This window comes from Ambystoma mexicanum, chromosome 4q (assembly GCF_040938575.1).
Source record: "Ambystoma mexicanum isolate Mex_15411 chromosome 4q, UKY_AmexF1_1, whole genome shotgun sequence".
Lineage (NCBI taxonomy): Eukaryota > Metazoa > Chordata > Amphibia > Caudata > Ambystomatidae > Ambystoma > Ambystoma mexicanum.
Genome location: NC_090928.1, coordinates 1,127,593,497 through 1,127,613,833, shown reverse-complemented (window position 1 = coordinate 1,127,613,833; position 20,337 = coordinate 1,127,593,497). Strand labels below are relative to the sequence as shown.

At 44.5% G+C, this 20,337-nt stretch overlaps 1 protein-coding gene across 1 annotated transcript in view; it reads left to right on the top strand.

Annotated features, from left to right (window-relative positions):
- Positions 1-20,337, top strand: part of DNAH14 (dynein axonemal heavy chain 14) — a 2,000,441-nt gene that overhangs the window by 1,372,658 nt on the left and 607,446 nt on the right. Inside the window, exons 65-67 of the mRNA XM_069608705.1 lie at positions 1,062-1,202; positions 9,033-9,248; positions 10,362-10,592. Coding sequence (XP_069464806.1) covers positions 1,062-1,202; positions 9,033-9,248; positions 10,362-10,592 — 588 coding nt within the window. The remainder of the gene's footprint in view (positions 1-1,061; positions 1,203-9,032; positions 9,249-10,361; positions 10,593-20,337) is intronic.

Sequence of the window (20,337 nt, the reverse complement as noted above, 5' to 3'; positions counted from 1 at the left end):
GTGTGTACGCCCTTTGCCTATGAGAATGCACGCTTTACGTTGCAACACTTGTTGCTTCTCTTTTCTGGCATTGCTGGGATCTGCTCTGCTTTCCCACCGGTGACTATCCATTATCTCATTCAGCCACGTCACATGTTTGGAGACCACAAAATCAAGCTCTTCAGGTTGCATTTATGAGAATGGGTTCCCCATTTCTGCAGCTGGTCCCCTTGTCGTCCGAAGATTGGAATGTGTCTGCGTATCTCTGACCTTGGCTCTGAGACTGTTTCGTGCTCTGTGCAGCTTGATTCAGCTCTCCTTGTCTCAGGCTCTGTGGCTTTGAGGCCTTCTGTAATTTTCCTTAAACTTCATTATATAATTTCTATCTGCTCTTGTTATATTAGGTAACCTGTAAGTTAATCACGCTTGGTCCTATCGAGCTCCATATATGCTCCTGTAGTCCCATGGGGTTATTCGCACTATGCATCTGCAAGCTTGGTCCGGATCTCTTGTTGCCTTGCATTTCTGCATTTGGCTAATGAGAGAGATAATAAAAGCTTTAGCCATTTGTATATGTATCCGTCCTCTAGCTATAGAACTGTGTAAGCATGTTCTTCATGTATGCATGTTTGTGTTCGTGTAATGCGGTGCAGGACTGCGAGTGTGCTTCATGACTAACGCTGTTACGTCATGGTTTTTTGGCGCTTTAATCGAGGGTGTCCATTCGGATATTCCCATCTGCAATCTCTTTTTGTCCTGTCATGATTTTGAGGGTGAGGATGGACATTCTTGGGACCCTCTCTTCATTTTTCCCCTAATAAAATAAATATACAAATAAACATCATCCAAGACGGGAGTTATGTTTAATTGTTTTTTGGCTGCAGTCAAGGTGTTATTATCCCACTTACTGTAATGTGTAACATGTACATTATTTAAATGGTAATTTATTTGAAAGGCCTAGGTCTGTACACCAATAAGAAAATGAGAAAATGAGTTGGAGACCTGCACTGCATAAACGAGTATGGACAACCTCAATCCGCACAACATTCTGGTAAATTCTCTAATTCTGCACCCACTTTCAGGTTGAAATACATCAGCGGTCTCTTGAGAAACAGTATACAGAGAGCGTCGCTGAGAAAGAACTTCTAGCTCATCGAAAGCAGCTGACCACTCAACGCCTGCAGAGGGCTTCTGTCTTAATCACAGCTCTAGATGATGAAAAGGTATGTCCTTTTATTTGTATCTCTCTGGCTAGCTATCCAAATGAAAACGGTGCAATTATTTTCTCTTATTGTGGGTGCCAATAGAATGTGGACTCCGAAATTCTATTGTACTCCTATATCCAGGCCACCTCCTCCAGCCAAATGCATTGGGTATCTGATCGTGTATGATCCAAAGGCCTGAGCAGAGTTTTGCCTAGCACCAAAAGCAGCCATTGTGAATCCTGGGCACATTTGTGGCCTCACCCCCCATCGAGCTTCTGTTGCTGGATTACCTACCTGAGTTCCTTTGTACAGAGGATGGCCCTTGTGTTTTACCCATTTGCAACCTTTTTTTTCACTGTGATCTGTGGTGTTTCTTTGCAGCCAGGGCCTTGTCCTGTCAGCTAGCTTTGTAGCTCACTTTTCTAAGTCCCATGGCTAAGACCAGCCGGTGCCAGGAATCTGCCACAATGAAGCAACACAAGGCGAGGAGACGCCTCTCTGTTTACAGCCACATAGCACTGTGACTTGCGTTTTCTGGACAAGCCGCCCCGGTTGGTAGACCACAAATTCAGTCCCCTACCCCTGAACTAGCATTTATCTTGAGGTGCCCCAATGGACGAGTGGACAGAGCAGCTTGCACTATGTTCCCTATGTATCCAAAACATGCTAGAAGTTTGTTCCAGTGTGCCCTTGTGGACTAAAGACACGGGATCGCCTTTTGAGGTGTATAATACCAAATAGGGAAATATTGAGAATTTGACATTGTTAGGGGGGTTTTCCGTAAGTCCCACTTGGATGTAAGACTTTAGTTCCAGTCATCTGTAAGATCCCCAACTCTTAGTATCAGTCTCCACTATTGCTGAAACCTTCGTAGAGTGGCAGAGCAGTCAGGCTTATCATAAGAAGAAGATGTGAACCGAAGGTAAGTACATTAAACCTAGTTAGTAATACACATCAAAGAAACACTTACGCATACATGTATATTAAAATATAGATTTTTTATATTTACAGAGGAATCACTTTAAATTACTTAGCACAATACACCAAAACACTTAGGAACACTTTTGAATACTTTACAAAGGGCACTGCTTAGTTTGTAATTGCTCGCAGTTACATTTGTTACAGTTTTTGATAGTAATGACAGTTCTGTCGTATTATAGGTAATGACGCGCTCTCGCGAATCCTAGCAGAAATACGGTAAATACATTTACTCTGCATACACATATAAGATAGTGACTTGTGGGAAGGAAAATTGTTGGTTAGTGCAACACTAGCATTTATTTAGGCTTTAGGGGAAGTTTCTCCATAGAGCAAGTCTGTTAAGGTCCAAAATGCAACCCTAGCTAAAGGCAGTTAGGAGAGGGCTTAAGGTATTGACAAGCAGCAGAATATGAAAGTTCCTATGGATACTTTACAATCTCTAGTCTCTAATATGCAAGAGGACACAATCATTATTTGAGACCCTGTTAAGGGATTTGCTAAAAGGACACAAGCAGCGGCTTGAGTCTGTGATAAGAGGGGGATACCATGGACACCTCTATGTGCACTCCAACGCTCTGGAACGATTTCACAGATTTAGGTAAGTAATACTTTTCTCTGCACAGTACCTTAGGTTAGAAGAAAAGATTGTGGCTCAATTCTCCTCAATGTGGTGGCTCTGGACCCGACCTCCAAATTTCTTGGTCTGATGACGAAAGGCAGGACAATGGATGGGATCTCTCAGCAGCAGTCTCGAGGGAGGACCAGTGACACGGATTTCAGCAACTTGCAATCTGCAGTTTTGGTGCCTTATCTGCAGCACCAACAAAGGACGTGATTCGCCTAGTCCGTCTTCTTCTTTTCTTACAGTCCCACACTCTGCTGAGGGGGTCTGAATGAGTTGGATCGGGTCTCTGGAGTGTCCTTGAGGTCCCAACAAAGACTTGGACGGGTTTGTCCTTTCCACAAGCATGCACTCGGAATGGGCAGCAGGTCTCCTGATATTGGGGTTTCGCAGCTCTGGAAACTTACAGGACCTCGGTAGATGACTCAAATAGAAGTTTGTGTTGGGACTGGTTGTTCCCACCAGTCAAACGGAAAGGATTTGCTCTCTTCAGAGTTTCTCTGTTGCACAGAAAACAGGGCCAGGACAGCAGTGGTCGCTGCACGGTGTTGCAAAGGGTCTGCAGGCGTCTTTTATTATCTTCTTCGGTTACCTCAGTTTCCAGTGCTCGACTTGCCTTTCACCTCAGGAGCGTCACCTTTTATTTAGTTTCAGCACACACTCCTCTGCAATCTCGCTCAGCAATTTACAGAAAGGGGCGGGTGGCTGTCCAATCAGTACAGCCAGACCGCCAATGAGAGCCGGTTCCATCCTGGCACTCATGCAGCTAAAGCACAGGGGAGTGAAAAACTCTTCTCACACTTCATGCCTGCCCAGACGCACTGGAGCCTAGGCAAGGACACCCAAGGGTTGCAGCCAAAAGCAAAACACACACACAGGCCTCACCACCTCCTTCTTCTACCGTCCTGGGAGGGGAACAGCCGATGGGGTTTAACAGACTATTGGCATCCAATGTAACAAGAAAGGAGGTGGAATCATCAAGAGCCACACAGCTTGATGTAGTAGGGCCAAGAGTAGATAGCAGGTGGTACAAAAGGGAGTGTCACCAACATCGAAGGAGAGTGACAAGGAGAAGGTGCCTGCTGGAAATGAGATACGACTGTAAGCTAACAGTGCATCATGCTGGGGAAACAAGATTCTTGGGGAAGAGAGAGGGAAGCACATCAGAGTCTGGGAGTTGGACAGAACTTGTATTAAATTCAGAGGATAGTAATACAGAGGGATTGTACAGGAATCAATGAGCATTGAAAAATAGAGAAGACTGCAGGTAAGACTAGGTCCTAGAAAGCCAGATCAGGCAGCTTTCAGCAGGCTATGTTGGCTCAAGGCAGGTCCATACAGTGGAAGGGACCACAAGGCGGGGTCAGGGAGAGTATGAGCAGGACCTAAGTCCAGGTTTAGGCGTCTTCCCCAAGAGTCCTCCATCTAGCTCTCTCTGTCGACGCAAATGTTACGCTGACCATGACCATGACGCTTGATGACTGTTAGTGAAGAGGGTAGTGAAGAAAGCTTGCACTTAGAAGTGGATAGAGAAGTTGGCTGAGCAACCCCACAAGCATGCAAAGTCAAAAAAAGGGGGTCGTCTTTCTGGAACTTGAAAGCCTTGGGGAAAAGAGTGCCCAGTAACTCAGTGAACCCACAAGGCCTAAGAAGCAGTAGGTGCTGCAACCTTTTGAGGAGATTTGACACCAGAGCCCAAAAGAAGGTACCAATCAGTGCATACTTCATGAGCGATGTAACCCAGGAGAAGAACATCTGGTTGATTTTGTTATTCAAATTCTCCAGCATGGTGGCTGGCATGGATTCACATGCTGATGAATATTCCCCCGTCGTCACGCTGGGAATACTCTGTAAACAAATAAAAAACAAATAAAAAAAAAATAAAAAGATTTTTCGCCTGAAAACTGCACTTTTACCCATAGGATATTTAGGAACTCCAACCCCCTCCCCCTTTACAACACAAACACTTTCTGATGGACAGTCCGCTATGAGAGAAAACAGACTAACACCTGAGCTGTATACCTGACGTGTCCCAATACAAAGGTCAGACAAGGTCAGGCAATTACTGACCATCACACACACTTGACTTCCATTAAGCTTCTCCACACAGATAAAAGGCGGAGCATGAGAGCACACGCTGAGCGAGGAAAAACCCACGAGGAAACAGCAGTTCCAAGATGGCAGTATAACAAGAGGCGAAAGACTTTTCTTTCAAGAGCCCCCAGGATTGGAAAGCGTAAGACCAGGTAAACAGGCTGAATAATCCTGCATGGTGTGTCACGAGATACAGGGGCCCTCTCCCGCCAAGAATCAAGGCGGAGAGAATCATCCACTGTGGTACTGTCCTTGGCTCCAAAGAACAAAGCAGTGTTGGTGAAATCAACACTGCTGGTGAGTTGGGGAGTCTGCTACAAGACTACAAGACTAGTCTGTGTTGAAGCCAAGGTTGCAAGCGGCAACATTGTGAGGTGAGCACGGGAACAAACATTTATGTGTGATAAAAGATGCAAGTACAGTTGAACTGCTGATGAGTGATTGAACTTTGAAACGAAGATACAATACCCTTGACAGAGTGGTCCAGCACCACGTGGGTGCTCAATTGACGGTCTCTGTCAGGTATTCAGCTGAAAAGTGAAAGAGTTGTAGAGAATTGTGAATCGAAGTGGTGCTGCGACGGGTCAAGCAAAACCCTGTGCACAACTGAAAGTCTTTGATGTTGATAAAGTGAAGAACATTTGAGGCAAAGTTGATAAAGTTGGTCCGAGCCTGGAAAAGCGAGAGCAATTAAAAGCTTAGTGTTAGTCGGTCTGAGACCAACAGAGGGGGACCAGGGGTGAACAGAAAATCACCAGAGAATTTGTACGTGTGAAACCCTAAGGAGAAAGGAACTTTGTTGGTTGTCATATTGCATCTGGCCCTCTAGAAAAGAGACTTTTGAATGGCAGAGACTTTGGCACAGAAGGCCATGATGTTGAAGTTTTGAACTGCACCAGCTTGCTTGAGAATCCAGAGACTGTTCTAAGCTTGGGTGTGCCGCCTTGTCCGATGCTGAAAACCTGGTGAAGGGAAGCCAACGGCTTGAATATCCTGACATATCATTTCTTCAACACTATTTAGAAATATGGATTGGCAATAGTTTTATTAGTATAGGCCCTTTTATTTTGACAAGACACCACTAGGACTGTGTTATTATTATTTGATGGTCATAGCTTGCTCCCATCTTTAGATTTAGGATTTATTTTCAAAACCAATTGAAGTTAAATAAAAACCCTTGAACTGTGGTCACTTGTTTTTGTCTTACTGTTTGATAACCATGCCTTCCTTACAGGACACAGGCTCCTCATGTAGTTACCCTGAAACAGTTTCTTCGCATCAGTCAAAAGCCCCATGCCTAAATTGTGTCCATCTTCCACTTCAATTTCAGGTTCCAACCTAGTAACCTGGTTGCCCTGGGCCATATTGGGAGCAGTTATGATTTCCCCCAGTTAATTTAAAGACCAGCAAGCACAATATTTAATATTTAAATGCATTCCAAAATTGGAATTAAATTGCATTCTTTGTATTTAGCATGTCAGCTTGTGTAAAAGGACACCAGTGTTGCAGAAGGGTGTATTTTGATGACTATGCAAGTGAAATTTCCTGATATAGCCGACTATAGGCTCAAGGGTAAATAGGAGTGGGGAAAGGGAACACCCTTATGTAGTGCATCTGTTTAGCATGAATTCTGCTATTCTTAAGAATTCAACCTGGCACCCTCATGAGCAGTTTTATCCATGAAATTAATTGAATAACCAGGCCTAATCTGCAGGTAACCTCAAACAGAAGAATAAAAAACACAGTTCGGAATGCCTTTTCTGCCTCCAGTATTGCTAGTAAGATTATTCTGAGTAAAATGCTCAGTGATCAATCTCTTCTGTAATATGAGGGATGTCATGAGATGGGAGTAGTTGGGCAATACTTTTCACCAATATGTTGCTATCATTGTTGAATAATGATAGCTGGCGATAGGAGGAGCATTTGTTTGTGGTGTTATGAATCCTACGGATTCCTCATGAAAACCCTACCTAAAGTCTCCTCCTTGGTGGCCAGGGAAAAGGCAGAGGCTTCCTGATCCTAACCCTGGGGTGGTGTTAACCGGGAGGATCACCTCGGAGGAGAAGGGTACCAGGGAAATACTTTGTGGGATGAGACACAATATTTGTCTTCCTCAAGGAAAGTTGGAACTGTTCTGGCAGGCGAGTACACCAGAATAGAGAACTTTGTCTTAATAAGCGTGGCAGGTGAATGTGCCAGGAGGAAGCCTTTGAAGTACTGTGGTATGGTCGAAGGCCTTAAATAAGAAGTTGAAGAATCACAGTATTTTGTTGATTGATGTAGAGTCATCCTGACAAGTTAATAACTTTGAAGCAAGTGTTATGTGAACTGCTGATGAAGTCTCCATAATATGAACTGTTGTTGAAGTCTTTAATATTGTCAAACACAGAGTTGCTAAACAGAAGCTATATCAAGAACTTGGTGTTATCCAATTGGAACTGTGAATTCTTAAAGTTAGAACCAAATAGAACTTTGTTACAATTCAGGATTTCCTTAACCTTTTTGGAACTGTTGAACAAAATCCTACTTGAATCTGGGAAGGGGAATTCACCCGCATTAGTAGGAAAAAAAATGTTGATGTGAATTTAACTCCTACGTTTGTTGTTGACCTGTCATATAAATGCCATGTTAAGTTGTGTATGATAAAGTGTGAGGGACAGAATAATTTTGTTAGAGTGTTTCCTTTAGTTTATTTTAGGCAGGGAAATCTTGGTCAGGGAAGGGATAGCGAGGCGTTTATCCAACCTTTTGTGTTAATAAAATGGCATCATTTGAAAAATCTTCACAAAGTTGTCAGCCTCACATTTCTGACCCCTCACAGTGGACCTCAGCAGTTTGGTTATTAGAGCCGTACAGGTAGTGTCAAGTAAACCACCCGAGTGAAATGCCATGTCAAATATTTTTAGCAAATATCAAGCTAATTTGTCTGCAAACATCTTGTAAAATTCATCTGTGAGGTCTGGCCCGACCCTCATTTTAAGAAATTACCTTGATGTTTGGGCTTAAGTCTGCCACCAGAATACAGGTGTTGTATGTTGCAGCGTTGAGTGACGCAACTTTCATATATATATCTCAAGCAGGTGAATTGTGATCTGAAAAAAAGTACAGGATATTTGCCGATAACCCACTCCTTCCCTTCTAGCCTTGATGCCCTTATGCTCATCGCAAATACCAAATGCCAGCATCCACATGCAAATGCTGTAGGTATGCGCTAATGCTATAGGTATGGTCACAAATTCAATGGAAACATCATTGGGACAGGAGGGAGGACATGATTATGGTCTGACTTTTTTGACAGATTGGACACAGACATTTGTATGTTATGGCCTGGCAATTCCATGGACCATTGCAATTAAGTGCACTGTTGGTGTGGTATTCTCAGTTTATGAACCTGGGGTGTGTAAGAACTACTATTACAGGTAAGTAACGTTAGTAAAGATGCGGCAGCTAGACGGGTCAAGCCTATGTCATAAGTGCTTTCTAAAAGGGATTGTTATTTGCAATAAGAATACTGGATTCCTCTTGAACGTGACTTCTTCCATCCGTACAATGTTGTATGCATATAGGTCTGTATAGGATTTAAAAAGTTCAAATCTAGCTGGGAAGCAACAGAACACTGTCTATACAGGCTGTACCAGAGGGATTTATAGGTAAAGGGGGCGCAGAGGGGTGATAAAAGGTTTAACTAAAGATGTTGATCGATAATATTTAAATTGTTATTAAAAAAAATGGGCACTGTCATTCTTCTCAGATGACGATATTCAGTGATTGACCAGTGAACCCTTTTAATAAGGTGTACACATTTTGCGCATTAGCTACTGCTTTTGCTAATATATCCACTTTTTACTTCTTCACAGTTGTGCACTCTGCCATTCTGTGTACTTTTCTGGAGGGTAGCTCACTGGTAGTGTGTTTGTCTTGGAACCAAGACAACGCAAAACATCACAGGTTTGAATCCTGTGCCCGCGCTTAGAGACTGTTCTCCAGTATTAAACACATTATGAAGAAATTATTAATTTAATTAATTCCACAAACATTTGGCAAGTTCTCACTCAACTGTAGTACTTTAGTTGACTGCAATTTATTCAGAATTGTAAGTGAAATTCTTGGGGCTAAACATCTTAGTTTCAAAATCATATTTTGTTCTTCAGGGTCGATGGAAGGAATCGGTTGAAAAGTTAGACCAGCGGTTGAAAGGAATCGTGGGAGACATTCTTGTATCAGCTGCGTTTATTGTCTACGGTGGAGTATTTACTGCAGTGTACCGTCAGATGCTGGTGGATGAATGGTTGAAACTTTGTGACTGCCACAAGGTCCCTGTATCTCTAGACTATTACCTTATCAGTGCTATGGCAGAAACAAATGAGGTAAGACTCTGTTACCGGTAAAGATGAAATGTATGTTTTTCACACATATATCAGTTTCTCTTTGAATATTCTCAAGTAGAGCAATGGCAGATGTAAGGCGAAAAAGTATTTTCAAAAATTACATTAGCTAAAGCCAGTGCAACGTATAAAATATGATTGTGCAAACACGAAACCAGGATTTACAATGTATTAAACGGTCATTGCAATCAGCAAAGCTAGTCGCGGGTTGCAGCATTCACATTCGGGGACATGGTCGTTAAACAGGGTTGTTAAATTGTAAATTACACAAAGGGGACCGTCTGTTTGGTGATATTGTGCAAAGAGGTCCCCTGTGTGCAATGTTGGTCTTTTTTTTCCACTTTGTAGAAAGGCTGAAATTAAAACAAATGTCGGTGGCAATTTTAGATGGGTTCCATAGGTAATTCATGATGACGGAAACTCATGCAGATTTGACAGGTGGACCCAGAAGAGCAGGCAGACGTGTTGTCAGCTTTGCTCTCCAACTTCGCAAGACAAATCATAGTGAATCTTGCAGATTAATAGAAAATGGCAGTAACAGTGTGTTGCTACTTTTACCACTATTTGCATGGTAAACATTCTTAGAGCAATGCAAGCAAACCTTGAGTTCCCTACGCACATGGTAAGCAATGTCAGTTTAATTCAAGCATACCTTGAGTTCTCTAGTCACATGGTAAGCATTCTCAGTGCGAAGGAGGCACACCTGGAGTTCCTTACTCACATGGTAAGCATTCTCAGTGCAATGCAAGCACGCCTTGAGTTTTCCTACGCACAAACCACATCGCTAAACTACTCTGAGGAGGCTCCATCAGATTACGTCTACAAGAGAAATAAACCTTCCAGCGTTAGAGAGTTGCACTTTAAAGAGTGACACAATGTTATGCTCGAAATCCTGTATTGTTAAATTTTACTAGTCATTTTCTATTCATTGGTGACTAACACATTTCTTCAAAATAAAGTTCTGTGTCACATAGATCAACGGGAACTGAGCTGTGATAGTGCAGTTTAGAGTAGTTTAGATCATATGTTATTGGCACCACTGTGAAGAAGGGTAACCTGATGGAACCTTGATGGGACTTGTTCTATCTCTTCCAGGTTCGTAAGTGGCAGAATGAAGGTTTACCACCTGACCAGTACTCCACAGAGAATGCAATCCTTGTCAAAAATGGACTGCGCTGGCCACTTCTAATCGATCCTCATGGCCAAGCCTACAAGTGGATATGTCAGATGGAAGGCAACAAACTTCATCAAGCTCAAGCTTCTGATTCGAGTTTCATGAAGACTGTGGAAAACGCCATCCGTTTTGGAGAATCTGTTTTGCTACAGGTAGGAGCCTAACTTCCATCATATGTCATCAGATCTTCACAAACTCCATAGCCATAGTCTTGGATATTGCACTGTAAATTCTTATTTCCACAGTGTTGTCCTCCTTATCCACTCCCTTTATGACTCAAGAAGTATCATGGTGTTGACATTCTGTTTGATCCCAATTTAGGTGAGGTTAGATTGAGAGATATTTAATAGCCACTGCAGGGAAGGCAAAGGAATGTACACCAACATGACAATTTAGATCAGTCCTCCCCCAGTGCAACCCTTTATATAGATGTTCAAATACGTTGTCATCTATGAGCATGGCAAAATAATGTATGACTTCATTAAGGAGGTTTTTCACACTTTGGAATGACTGCAATATCAATCTTCTATGAAAGCAGCCCTTTACCACCTCCAGGAGTGATATAACTTACTCATGGTTTCCCTTGGTCCTCAGGGATCCCCATTCCATCATCATTCATCAAAAGATATTGGGGGTTTGCTTGAGAAGTCTACATTAGATTGTCCCTTGTATTCTCTGTAATACAGCGTAATTCAGGGATTGCCGTCTTTATTTTGTGCCAAAAGTGTGAGTGGTGCAAGATCTGTAATAATGTGAAATCTTCTGGCAGTTATGTAGCATTTTAAGGCTTCTGCTGCCCACTTGATTTTAAAACACTAGTTCAATGACAGAGTAATTATTTTTACAGGTATTGGCTGTTAAACCCAGCTTTCAGAAGTCCTCAACCACCAATTATAAGAAGAGTGGAGAGGGCAACTCCCTTGTCATTAAGGAGAAGGAGGCATGGGTAGGCAGATTTGGCCAAAGACGGCCTGAGAAGTCATAATTAGGAACCCCATTAGGAAGGACGAATGAGGACTAGTCATGGTCTTGAGGCAGAGGTCCTGAGATGTGACTTAGACAGGGACTCTGAGATGAGGAAAAGTGAAGTATCAACCAGCAGATGTGGGGGCCCTTTGAAATGCCTCTTCAAGCAACAGATAGTAAGGCGATTTGAACAACTGGTTAAAGAGACTTTATACTTAACAGAGAGGCTTTGCACACTTGGGGAATGATATCAGAAGAAAGGGTTCGGGAGCCCCTAGAAAACCCCTCACTGCCACTAGGAGGTGAGACATTATCACACCCAATGTGAAAGACTTGAGGTTTGGTTGTCTTTTTCCCATGTTCGTGAAGATACATATATCAATAAGAATTAGTAAACACACTCTTTTAAATTAGTTTTCTACACGTCCAGGAAAGGCCTCTTGACCGGTCTAAGCTCGGCCGATTTCCCATGGGTGGAAAAACCTTGGACCCTTCCAGGTAACCTGGAGAAGACGTCTGGAAAATGGCTGAAGAAGTCTTGCATAGCTTGTTTATGTGGTGCGGTACGTCCTTCTGTATTAAGGTTGTGACTTTATCTGGAGAGAGGCTGCTGTTGTCATTTACTTTAGTGGTGGCCAAAGGGTTGGCTTACTAGTCCCCTTTCATGGTGCCAACCATCTAGTATGATAGATTTGATCATTCTTTAATTGATCTGGCTGCTGGACCGCATAGCCAATATCCCTTGCCTCACTGACAACATAGAAGCCATACCACTATATCACAAGTGTATTATCAATGACAGGTAATAACACCATTACCTGGTCCCCTACTTGAAACCTTCAGAGCTTGACCCTTCTGATCTGTTTTTCTTGTGCCTGTTAAGGTTGGTTGCACTAAGTCCCAGAGTCATTTGAGGGACAAAACCACCAAAAGGACGTGCAGCCCTATTGAACACACTTCTTACAAATAATACAAGAATTGTTTGGTCCCTGTTAAAAAAAGATGATGACATGCAAAATAAGTCGCAAACTGACACAGTCTCTGAAGAGACTTGGATTGAATACTTTACTGACTTATATAAAATCCCAAGAAATACTGAGCATATGGAAAGTATGTGATCTTTACATATGATCAATGAAGTCATCAGTGAGCTTCTATAAAACTAATTGAACTCGAGAGCCTCCAGTCTTAATGGACTCTCGAATGTAATATTTAAGTCTGATATAACTCTCTGGTCGAAACTGCTGTTGATCTTGTTCAAAAATATTATTCAGACCAGACTCCTCCCACCCAGCTGGAGTATAGCTATCATCATCCCAATATTTAAGCAGGGTGATCGGGCTGATCCAATTAACTATTGCGCGATTGTCCGCTTGGATGCGAATCATGAACTATTTGCAGGTGCTTTATTAAGGGAACTGGAGTGCTGGGCAGAAACCTCGGGTATCTTGTGTAAAGCACAAATAGGTTTTAGGAAACGAATGTCAACAACATTGAATGGGCTGATCATAAATCTATTGCCGGACAAGGCCTGGGTATCTGGAAATTTGCTGTTATATGTAGCTGCTCTGGACCTAGCCAAAGAATTTGATACTGTGAACAGAGGCTGGCTGTGGGTCAAGCTAAAGAAAGAAGTGGGGCATTCGAACAGGCCTACTCTCAATTATTATAGCTTTGCATGAGAAATCATCTATCTGTGTCTGTCTGGATGGTGAAGGTCACTTAACCAGTCCCATTCCGATGTAGAGGGGAATAAGACAGGGGTGCATACTTGTCCCCTGTCTGTTTAACCTACATTTAGCCGATTTAATTGGGGCTCCGGAAGACCTGTAATTTGCAGGCTCCAAGGTGGGTTCTCATAAAATGTGCTGGATCGCCTATGCTGACGACATTCTTCTGTAGACTGTACCCCTCGTGGCCTTCAGCACCTATTTTGCAAGCTAGAAACATATGCTGTTCATAATCATCTTATTATTAATCCTATGAAGCCACATGTCATGCACTTTAGGAATTCCTCTAAGAAAACAACTTGCATGAAATGGTACCTTAATGGGGAGCCTTTGATACGAATACATTAAATATAAGTACCTGGTCTTTATTTTAAGCTCTCATCCCAATAGAGCGGTCGTAGAGTCATGATTGACAGGGAAAATTGACCAATTGATTTGTCAGATGAAGAGTTTGAAGGGGAGATATTGTCAATTCTTCATAGTCCCTCTAATAACATTTTATAAGGGAAAATATATCCCAGATGTTCTGTATGGCGTGGATATACGAGTCTAAATTGGAAAAATATAGAGGGAAGGCTATGGAAGCAGGTATTAAATCTCTTGCAGTCATTGCATATGACATCATTACACTATGAATTGGGATTAAGATATTTAAGATTCTAGTTGGAATGGAAATTGGTACAATTGTTTCGGTTAATTAGAGTTCCTCCACTGTAAACACTGTATGAGGATGTACCAAAGGTGCAAGGGTTTCAAGTCTTTTGTAAGGTACCAGAGTATCTCATGTCTTAATTTAGTGTGCGGGAACTCAAGAAATTTGTATAAGGTCTTTTGAACGATTCGTAAATAATGTTAACCGGTTGGGGACCAAGGAGTTCTGGGAAAGACCGTCCTCTGGACATGAAACCGCTCTGAGTCTCGAAGTCCTGCAGGTGTTGAAAGAATTAGGCCTTCTCCCATTGTTGGAAGGGAAAGCTCCTTGTCTGAGAACTAGTTAGGTCCTGAACTTTTTTTGTTAACATGAAATATTCTGTGTAATTGAATGTTTTAATATTGTGAGATAATAGAGGTTTTACATAGAATTGTAATAGATTGTTTGTATTATCATGTTTATATGTGAAAAGTCAAATGTATATTGAATCTTACACATTGATAACATTAATAATAAGAAAATAAAAGAAAAGGAGACATTTGATCTTTATTCCTCTACATGAGATTGCCAATATTGGTGGCCTGGTCCTCTTGTTATTCCCATCCCTCCTTCAACGTATCTAGGACATCCTGAGGTTCCCACCCATATATTAACTCACAGGGTGTGAACACAGTGGAAGCTTTGGCTATCTTCTGTACTGCAAACAATGCAGATGTTAAGAACACTGCTCAATATTTCCTGCCTTCCTCTACCAACTTCTCCATTGGCTCATCAATCTGTATGTGGAGAAGATGGTTAATTTTCCCCGTAATCCTTGGCATAAAGCCCTGCTCGGTGAGCATCTCTTCAGAAAACCCTACCTGGGTGATGATGGGAACTGACTGTTAATGAGTCTGCTGAAAGGTGCTTGCTTCAGGGGGGGTGGTGTAGTGGGTGATGTAATCAACTGACTAGAACGTAATAGTTTTCTGCTATTGAGGGGATCTAGGGATCCCATTATACCAATTTTAATGGAAGAGAAGGGTACATCAATATTCGGCAGAGGTTAAAGGCCTGTGAACATCTGCTTAGGAGGTTTTCTGCCTGATGGGACATCTTGCACCGACCTCCTTTATTTCTGAAGAATGGCAAGCCAAATAAATCAGGAAAGTACATGATCTTGAGTCTTGGTTACTGTTCAAGGTCCAGCGGTGAGGTGGGAATGCAGCATTCTCAGCACTGTTCATTGGAATTTATTTTTTACTAGAAGCTGGAACCTGTTCTCCCTATCTCCTTTGATGTTGGTCTTGAAGCTGCAGACTACCCCTGTATTCATACAAAATATAAACCTTGTTTGACCTGACCCCCAGTTTCAGGGATAACTTCCCAACTTCACCCCTAAGCGAATGGTCATTCCTTTGAGAGGTGGCACATTCTGGAGATGCCTGCATGTCCTCTTCCAATCCAAAAGGAAGCTTGTGATCTTTGGTGGAACAGATGGAACCAAGCCCCTTTCCCCACTTTCAGTGGGAGGCAAGTCTGGAACACCAGGGACATCAGGTATAGATATATGTTCACAAATCAATTGGGCAATGGGATACCCTTTATAGACTGGGCAGAGATGAGCCCCATGTTGATCAGCAAAATCATTACATTGCCACAATAGTTCTGATTCTCCACCCCAGCACCCACATTGAGACTATAGATAGCTGTCAGTCCATACAGCTACAGAGGAAACAGGATTTTTACGATTGTCTGAACTATTTCCAGACCTCCAGAGGTTGTTAGAAAATCCTCTCCACTATATTAGTGAATGCTGACTGCCCCAGAGATAGCACTGTTAGGCAGATTAGCCTCAGGGGCTACCCGGGTTACCTTGGCAGGGGTGGTGGTATTCGGGTGAATCTCACTTCTAAAACCATTTTGTCACGAGGATAGTACCACAGAGCACGTGATACACAAGACTAGTTCAAAGCTTTTATGTGTTCTCAGTAGAGGTGGTTTGGGCAATGCCTGTCGGAGTGGAGAAATGATGCTAAATGGGTGATTCTTGGATAAGGTGTCAGGATGGAGAAGTAACTTAAGTATTTGAAAGGGTTCCTAATCTATAGGTACCTTCTGTGGTTATGCCTGTCCCTTTTCGTTTCTACACAATTATGAGGTTTACAAACCCAGGAAAGGGTTCTTCAATGCATTCACAGTTAGAGTGGTTTTAAATGCCACTCTAACTTAGAAGATTCTTTGGTCTTCGCAGGAGATACCAATGAGCATGCAGTCCTCCGGATCTCTGGATCCTTGTGACACACTGCTACTGGGGCAATACCTTCCAGTCTCCCGCTTCCCCAAACACTGTTTCCTATGAGTTTCTTTAGTCTTTTACTGAGGCAAGCCTGTGGAGTGTCATCATCTTGCCCCGCAGCATTCTTGGGTATAATATTTTCCCCCCTAACTGGATCCTTTTCAGACTAAATTATATGCCCCATACAAGGACAGCCCTTTTGTTCGTAAGCCCGCTACAGGTGGCAGTCATATTATCAGGGTCTAAGTTTCTCTTCAACTCTGGTGGCTCGTCAGAAAACTCCAGTATCTGGAATAGCACCCCCATCAGTCCCTTCGCTCACTATTCCTCTTTATTCTCCAGCATGGGGCCTTGCATGGTTTCACATGCTCATGAATATTCCCTGTTGTCAGCCTGGAAATTCGCGGTAAAAAGAAAGCAGTTTAGCTTTAAACCAAACCAGCTCCTCTCATTTATTCCCTTTCAGTGTCCTTTGGGTCATATTGACCCCAGCCAATGACGCTCGTCCTCCTAAGCTCCACCCCTGGTATCCATCTTCAGATTTTACTGCACGCTTTTCGCGTTGGGAGTCCTCGTGCTTCGCTCCTTGAAAATCATTTGTTTTTGCTCTTCACCACCAACCGCCACACAATGACTACCGGCAGCGGGACCCGTTGTCGGCGAAGATCTTCAATCCACTGTTGGATCTTCAGCTCATGGCGCCACAGGCCCATTCTTGGGCCTACACCTCAACACCTCGACCATGGCGGATGCCACGAAGAAAAGTCTCTTCAGGTTCTGTGAAAGCTGCGGCCTGAAGAATATCTTCATTGAGGATCGGCATCTCAAGTGCATTTACTATCTTCATCCCACCACGGCGCAAATGGATGGTCAATCTGTCAATCCTTTTCGACGAAGACTCAGAAGGACCCCCACCAGAGGTTGGTGTCATGGATTGAGGAAGAGGAAGGCCTCTGACGTGGCCTCTGGGCTTAGTCATGTCTCTTCCGGGCCGGCAGGTCCACTGAGCGTACTCCCATTGGTAAGATGAGGTTGAATTCCGTTGAGGATGCTTCACTGGCAAAGATCCAAAAGAACGCAAAATCCAACATTCCATCACCTTCCTCATCAGCAGTCGCTGTGGCTGCGGGGTCCAGTTCTGAGAAGGGTTTGTCACAGTCAACGGCTATCCTGCCGGCTCGTGGGATACCTCCACCCGTGAGGGAATCGCTGACCTCGTCGTCCAAGCACAGGTCTTTGTCAAAGACAAGCAAGTCATCCAAGGACCCGTCTCTGGTTCCACTGTCATAGACACGAGCCTCGTCGATGGTAACTTCATCCAGACCCTCGCCCTGTCATTGACCGTCCCATCGATGAGCACCCCGTCCATGACTAAGTCTGTGAAGTCAAGTCTTCCTTCCACGGCCGCTACCCCCAAAGGGTTCATCAACAACTATCACCTTTACCTCACGATCACCACGGCCAGGTCATCTCTGCCTCCTAGACCTCCGTCAACATTTCCGACGACGATCCCATCGACGGCAGCACCGATTCCTGCTTTGCAGGCTCCAATTGTCATCTCTTTTCCAAGGTGCTCTGATCTGGTGAGAGACATGCTTCCAGCTCTGGAATTTCTGCCCAGGCCTACCAAGGCTGTGCCTTTCTTTACTCTGGCTCCTATGGGAGCACCCAGAAGTTCACCATCCATCTACACCAGTTCTGAGGAGGAACTGCCAGAGAATTTTAATTTGGATCAGGAAGGGGAGTAAGGGGAACCCAACCTCATTTTGTCGATGCCTCATTGGGGTTCACCAACCCATGGACCTTCCCAGCCGTTTAGCCCTCCAAGGGGCTCGGGCCGAGTTCCTACTCCTGCTGTACTGGCTGCACCTACTGTTGCACCAAAAGACATGTCCTTGGACATTGTAACCACCCTGCATACTCTGGCTGTGGAAATTTAGCAGCGACTGTCCACTGCTCCTGCTCCAGCTGGGAGTATTCCAAGGCCTCCTCTGCATCAGCTGACACCGCCTCATAGGGCCCCTGTTATCCCTCGGCCTGCTCCAGGGGCTTTGCCTACGGTGGTGGTGGAGCCAACAACAGACCATGGCACGAACACACCACCACTGGTACGCCTACAGATGAGTGTGATGACTATGTTTCCGCAGATGGGGAATATCCGGATGTCGATGAGCCTGCCAGAGCCTCTCCCCCAGATGAAATGGGCTCCTTCCAGTCCATAATTTTGAAAGCTGCCAAACTCTTCAACCTGGTGCCAGAAGAGAAGAAGGAAGGTTTACTTTTTGAATGGCAGGAGACCTTCAATGCGACATTTGTATTGTTCCCTTTACTTGATGACATCTGATAGTGGTGGCTTGGCAGTCATGAAGGCCCCTAATACCACGCCTGCTAAGCGTGACCGGTTGGAGAAGAAGCACCGGGTTCCAGACTCAGCCCATAGGCACCTCATGTCCCAACCTTCACTGGACTCTATGGTATCGGCTGTCGCCAGTAAGAGGTCCCTCCAACCCCTCTTCATCTTCCATGGTGCCTCCGGACCAGGAGGACAAGAGGCTCGATGCTGCAGGGAAGCGCATCACCACAGCAATTTCACCATTAAGGCCGCCAATGCCCTTGCCATCCTGTCAAGGTACGACAGGGAGCAGTGGTACAAGCTGGGGCCCATCCTTGACTTCCACCCTGACGATAAGAAGGCTGTAGCTTTGGCCCTGTTCCAGATCTTCCAAGGGTTACACCACCCCCTATCATCAGCCCTCCCGCTCCTCCATCACCCAGGAGGCATGGAGGAGTCGCTCCCAGGCCTATGGCAGTGGCACCCAGCGTTGTCGTCACCCCCCATCTAGGACGCAGATGCCAAAGCAGGCATGCACCGGCCCAGTACTCCCGTCCCCACTTCTGCACCTCAGTGGAAGGCTGACTATCAAAATGTGCCAATCAGTGGTGAAAGATCTACATAGACGAATGGGTGGTGGATGTTCTGCAGCAGGGGCACGCTTTCGAATTTCAAGATAGGTGCTCCAGCATTCCACATGTCACGCGTCAAGAGCTGCAAATGTCGCTGCTGCTGCATGAGGTCCAAGCCATGCTTTGCAAGGGGGCAATAGAACTAGTCCCTCAGCACCTCATGGGCTCTGGAGTGTACTCTAGATAATTTCCGGTAAGGAAGAAGTCAAGAGGGTGGCGACCAATCCTAGACTTGTGTCGCAACAACAAGTTCCTAAAATCTCACAAGTTCAGGATGGTCACGTTGCAGCATGTGCTTGACCAGCTGGAGGGGGGGATGTTGTGGCAACTCTCGACTTGGAGGACACGTACTTCCACATCCCCATTCATCAAAAACACCAGAAGTTTCTGCGTTTTGTCGTCGATGGGCGAAATGACCAGCTCAATACCTTTCCCTTAGGCCTGAAATCGGCTCTGAGGATGTTCACCAAATGCTTGGCCCTGGTGACAACGCATCTACGCAGCAAGGGAATTCACGTCTACCCTTACCTAGATGATTGACTCATCTGGTCCCGCTCCCACACACTGGCAACCCAGCACACAGCAGAGACCATCCAACTTCTGACTCTCCTAGGATTCTCGATCAACTATCAAATACCTGTGTAGTGCCATCTCAGAACGCACTGTTCCTGGGTGCCCGACTCAACACAGTCTCGTGTTTGATGACTCCCTTGGAAGAGAGGGTGAAGGCCATCCTGGGAAAGGTCCAACGGCTGTCAATAGCGTCTGTTGAAACAGTCTGGGCCAAGTTCCTGTGTAGAGGAGGTCCCAGACATGGCCTGCACCCCTGCCCCCCATTTCGAGGTACCAGGAACATACTCGCCAAGGTACGTAACGTATGAGGAGCAGATGAACCAACAGAGAGCTGCACGTGGACTCTGCCCAGTGTAGATCAAGAGAGCCATACCCGTTGAAACGCCCGTAACCAGACAACCCTAGGCTGCATGGCACCCTCTTAGACAACTGTACCAGCAGCTGACACGAAATGAAGAGTACCTACAGATGGTCCACGAAGAGGACAGACTCACGGATGAACGAAAACGACAATCAAAGATAACACGCCAGTGCAAGCAGCTATGAAAATAGATGTAATGGACGCAGAAGAGGAGACGATGCTGAAACGTAAGGAAACATTGCTGTGAAACAAGATGGAAGTAACCAACCAGCTAACACGTGTAAATAGGCTTGGAACGCAAGAAGCTGAGAAAATTATACTGCTTGCAAAGCTTAGTAGAAGAATAGAGCGGCAAGCGCCAACCATATATCTA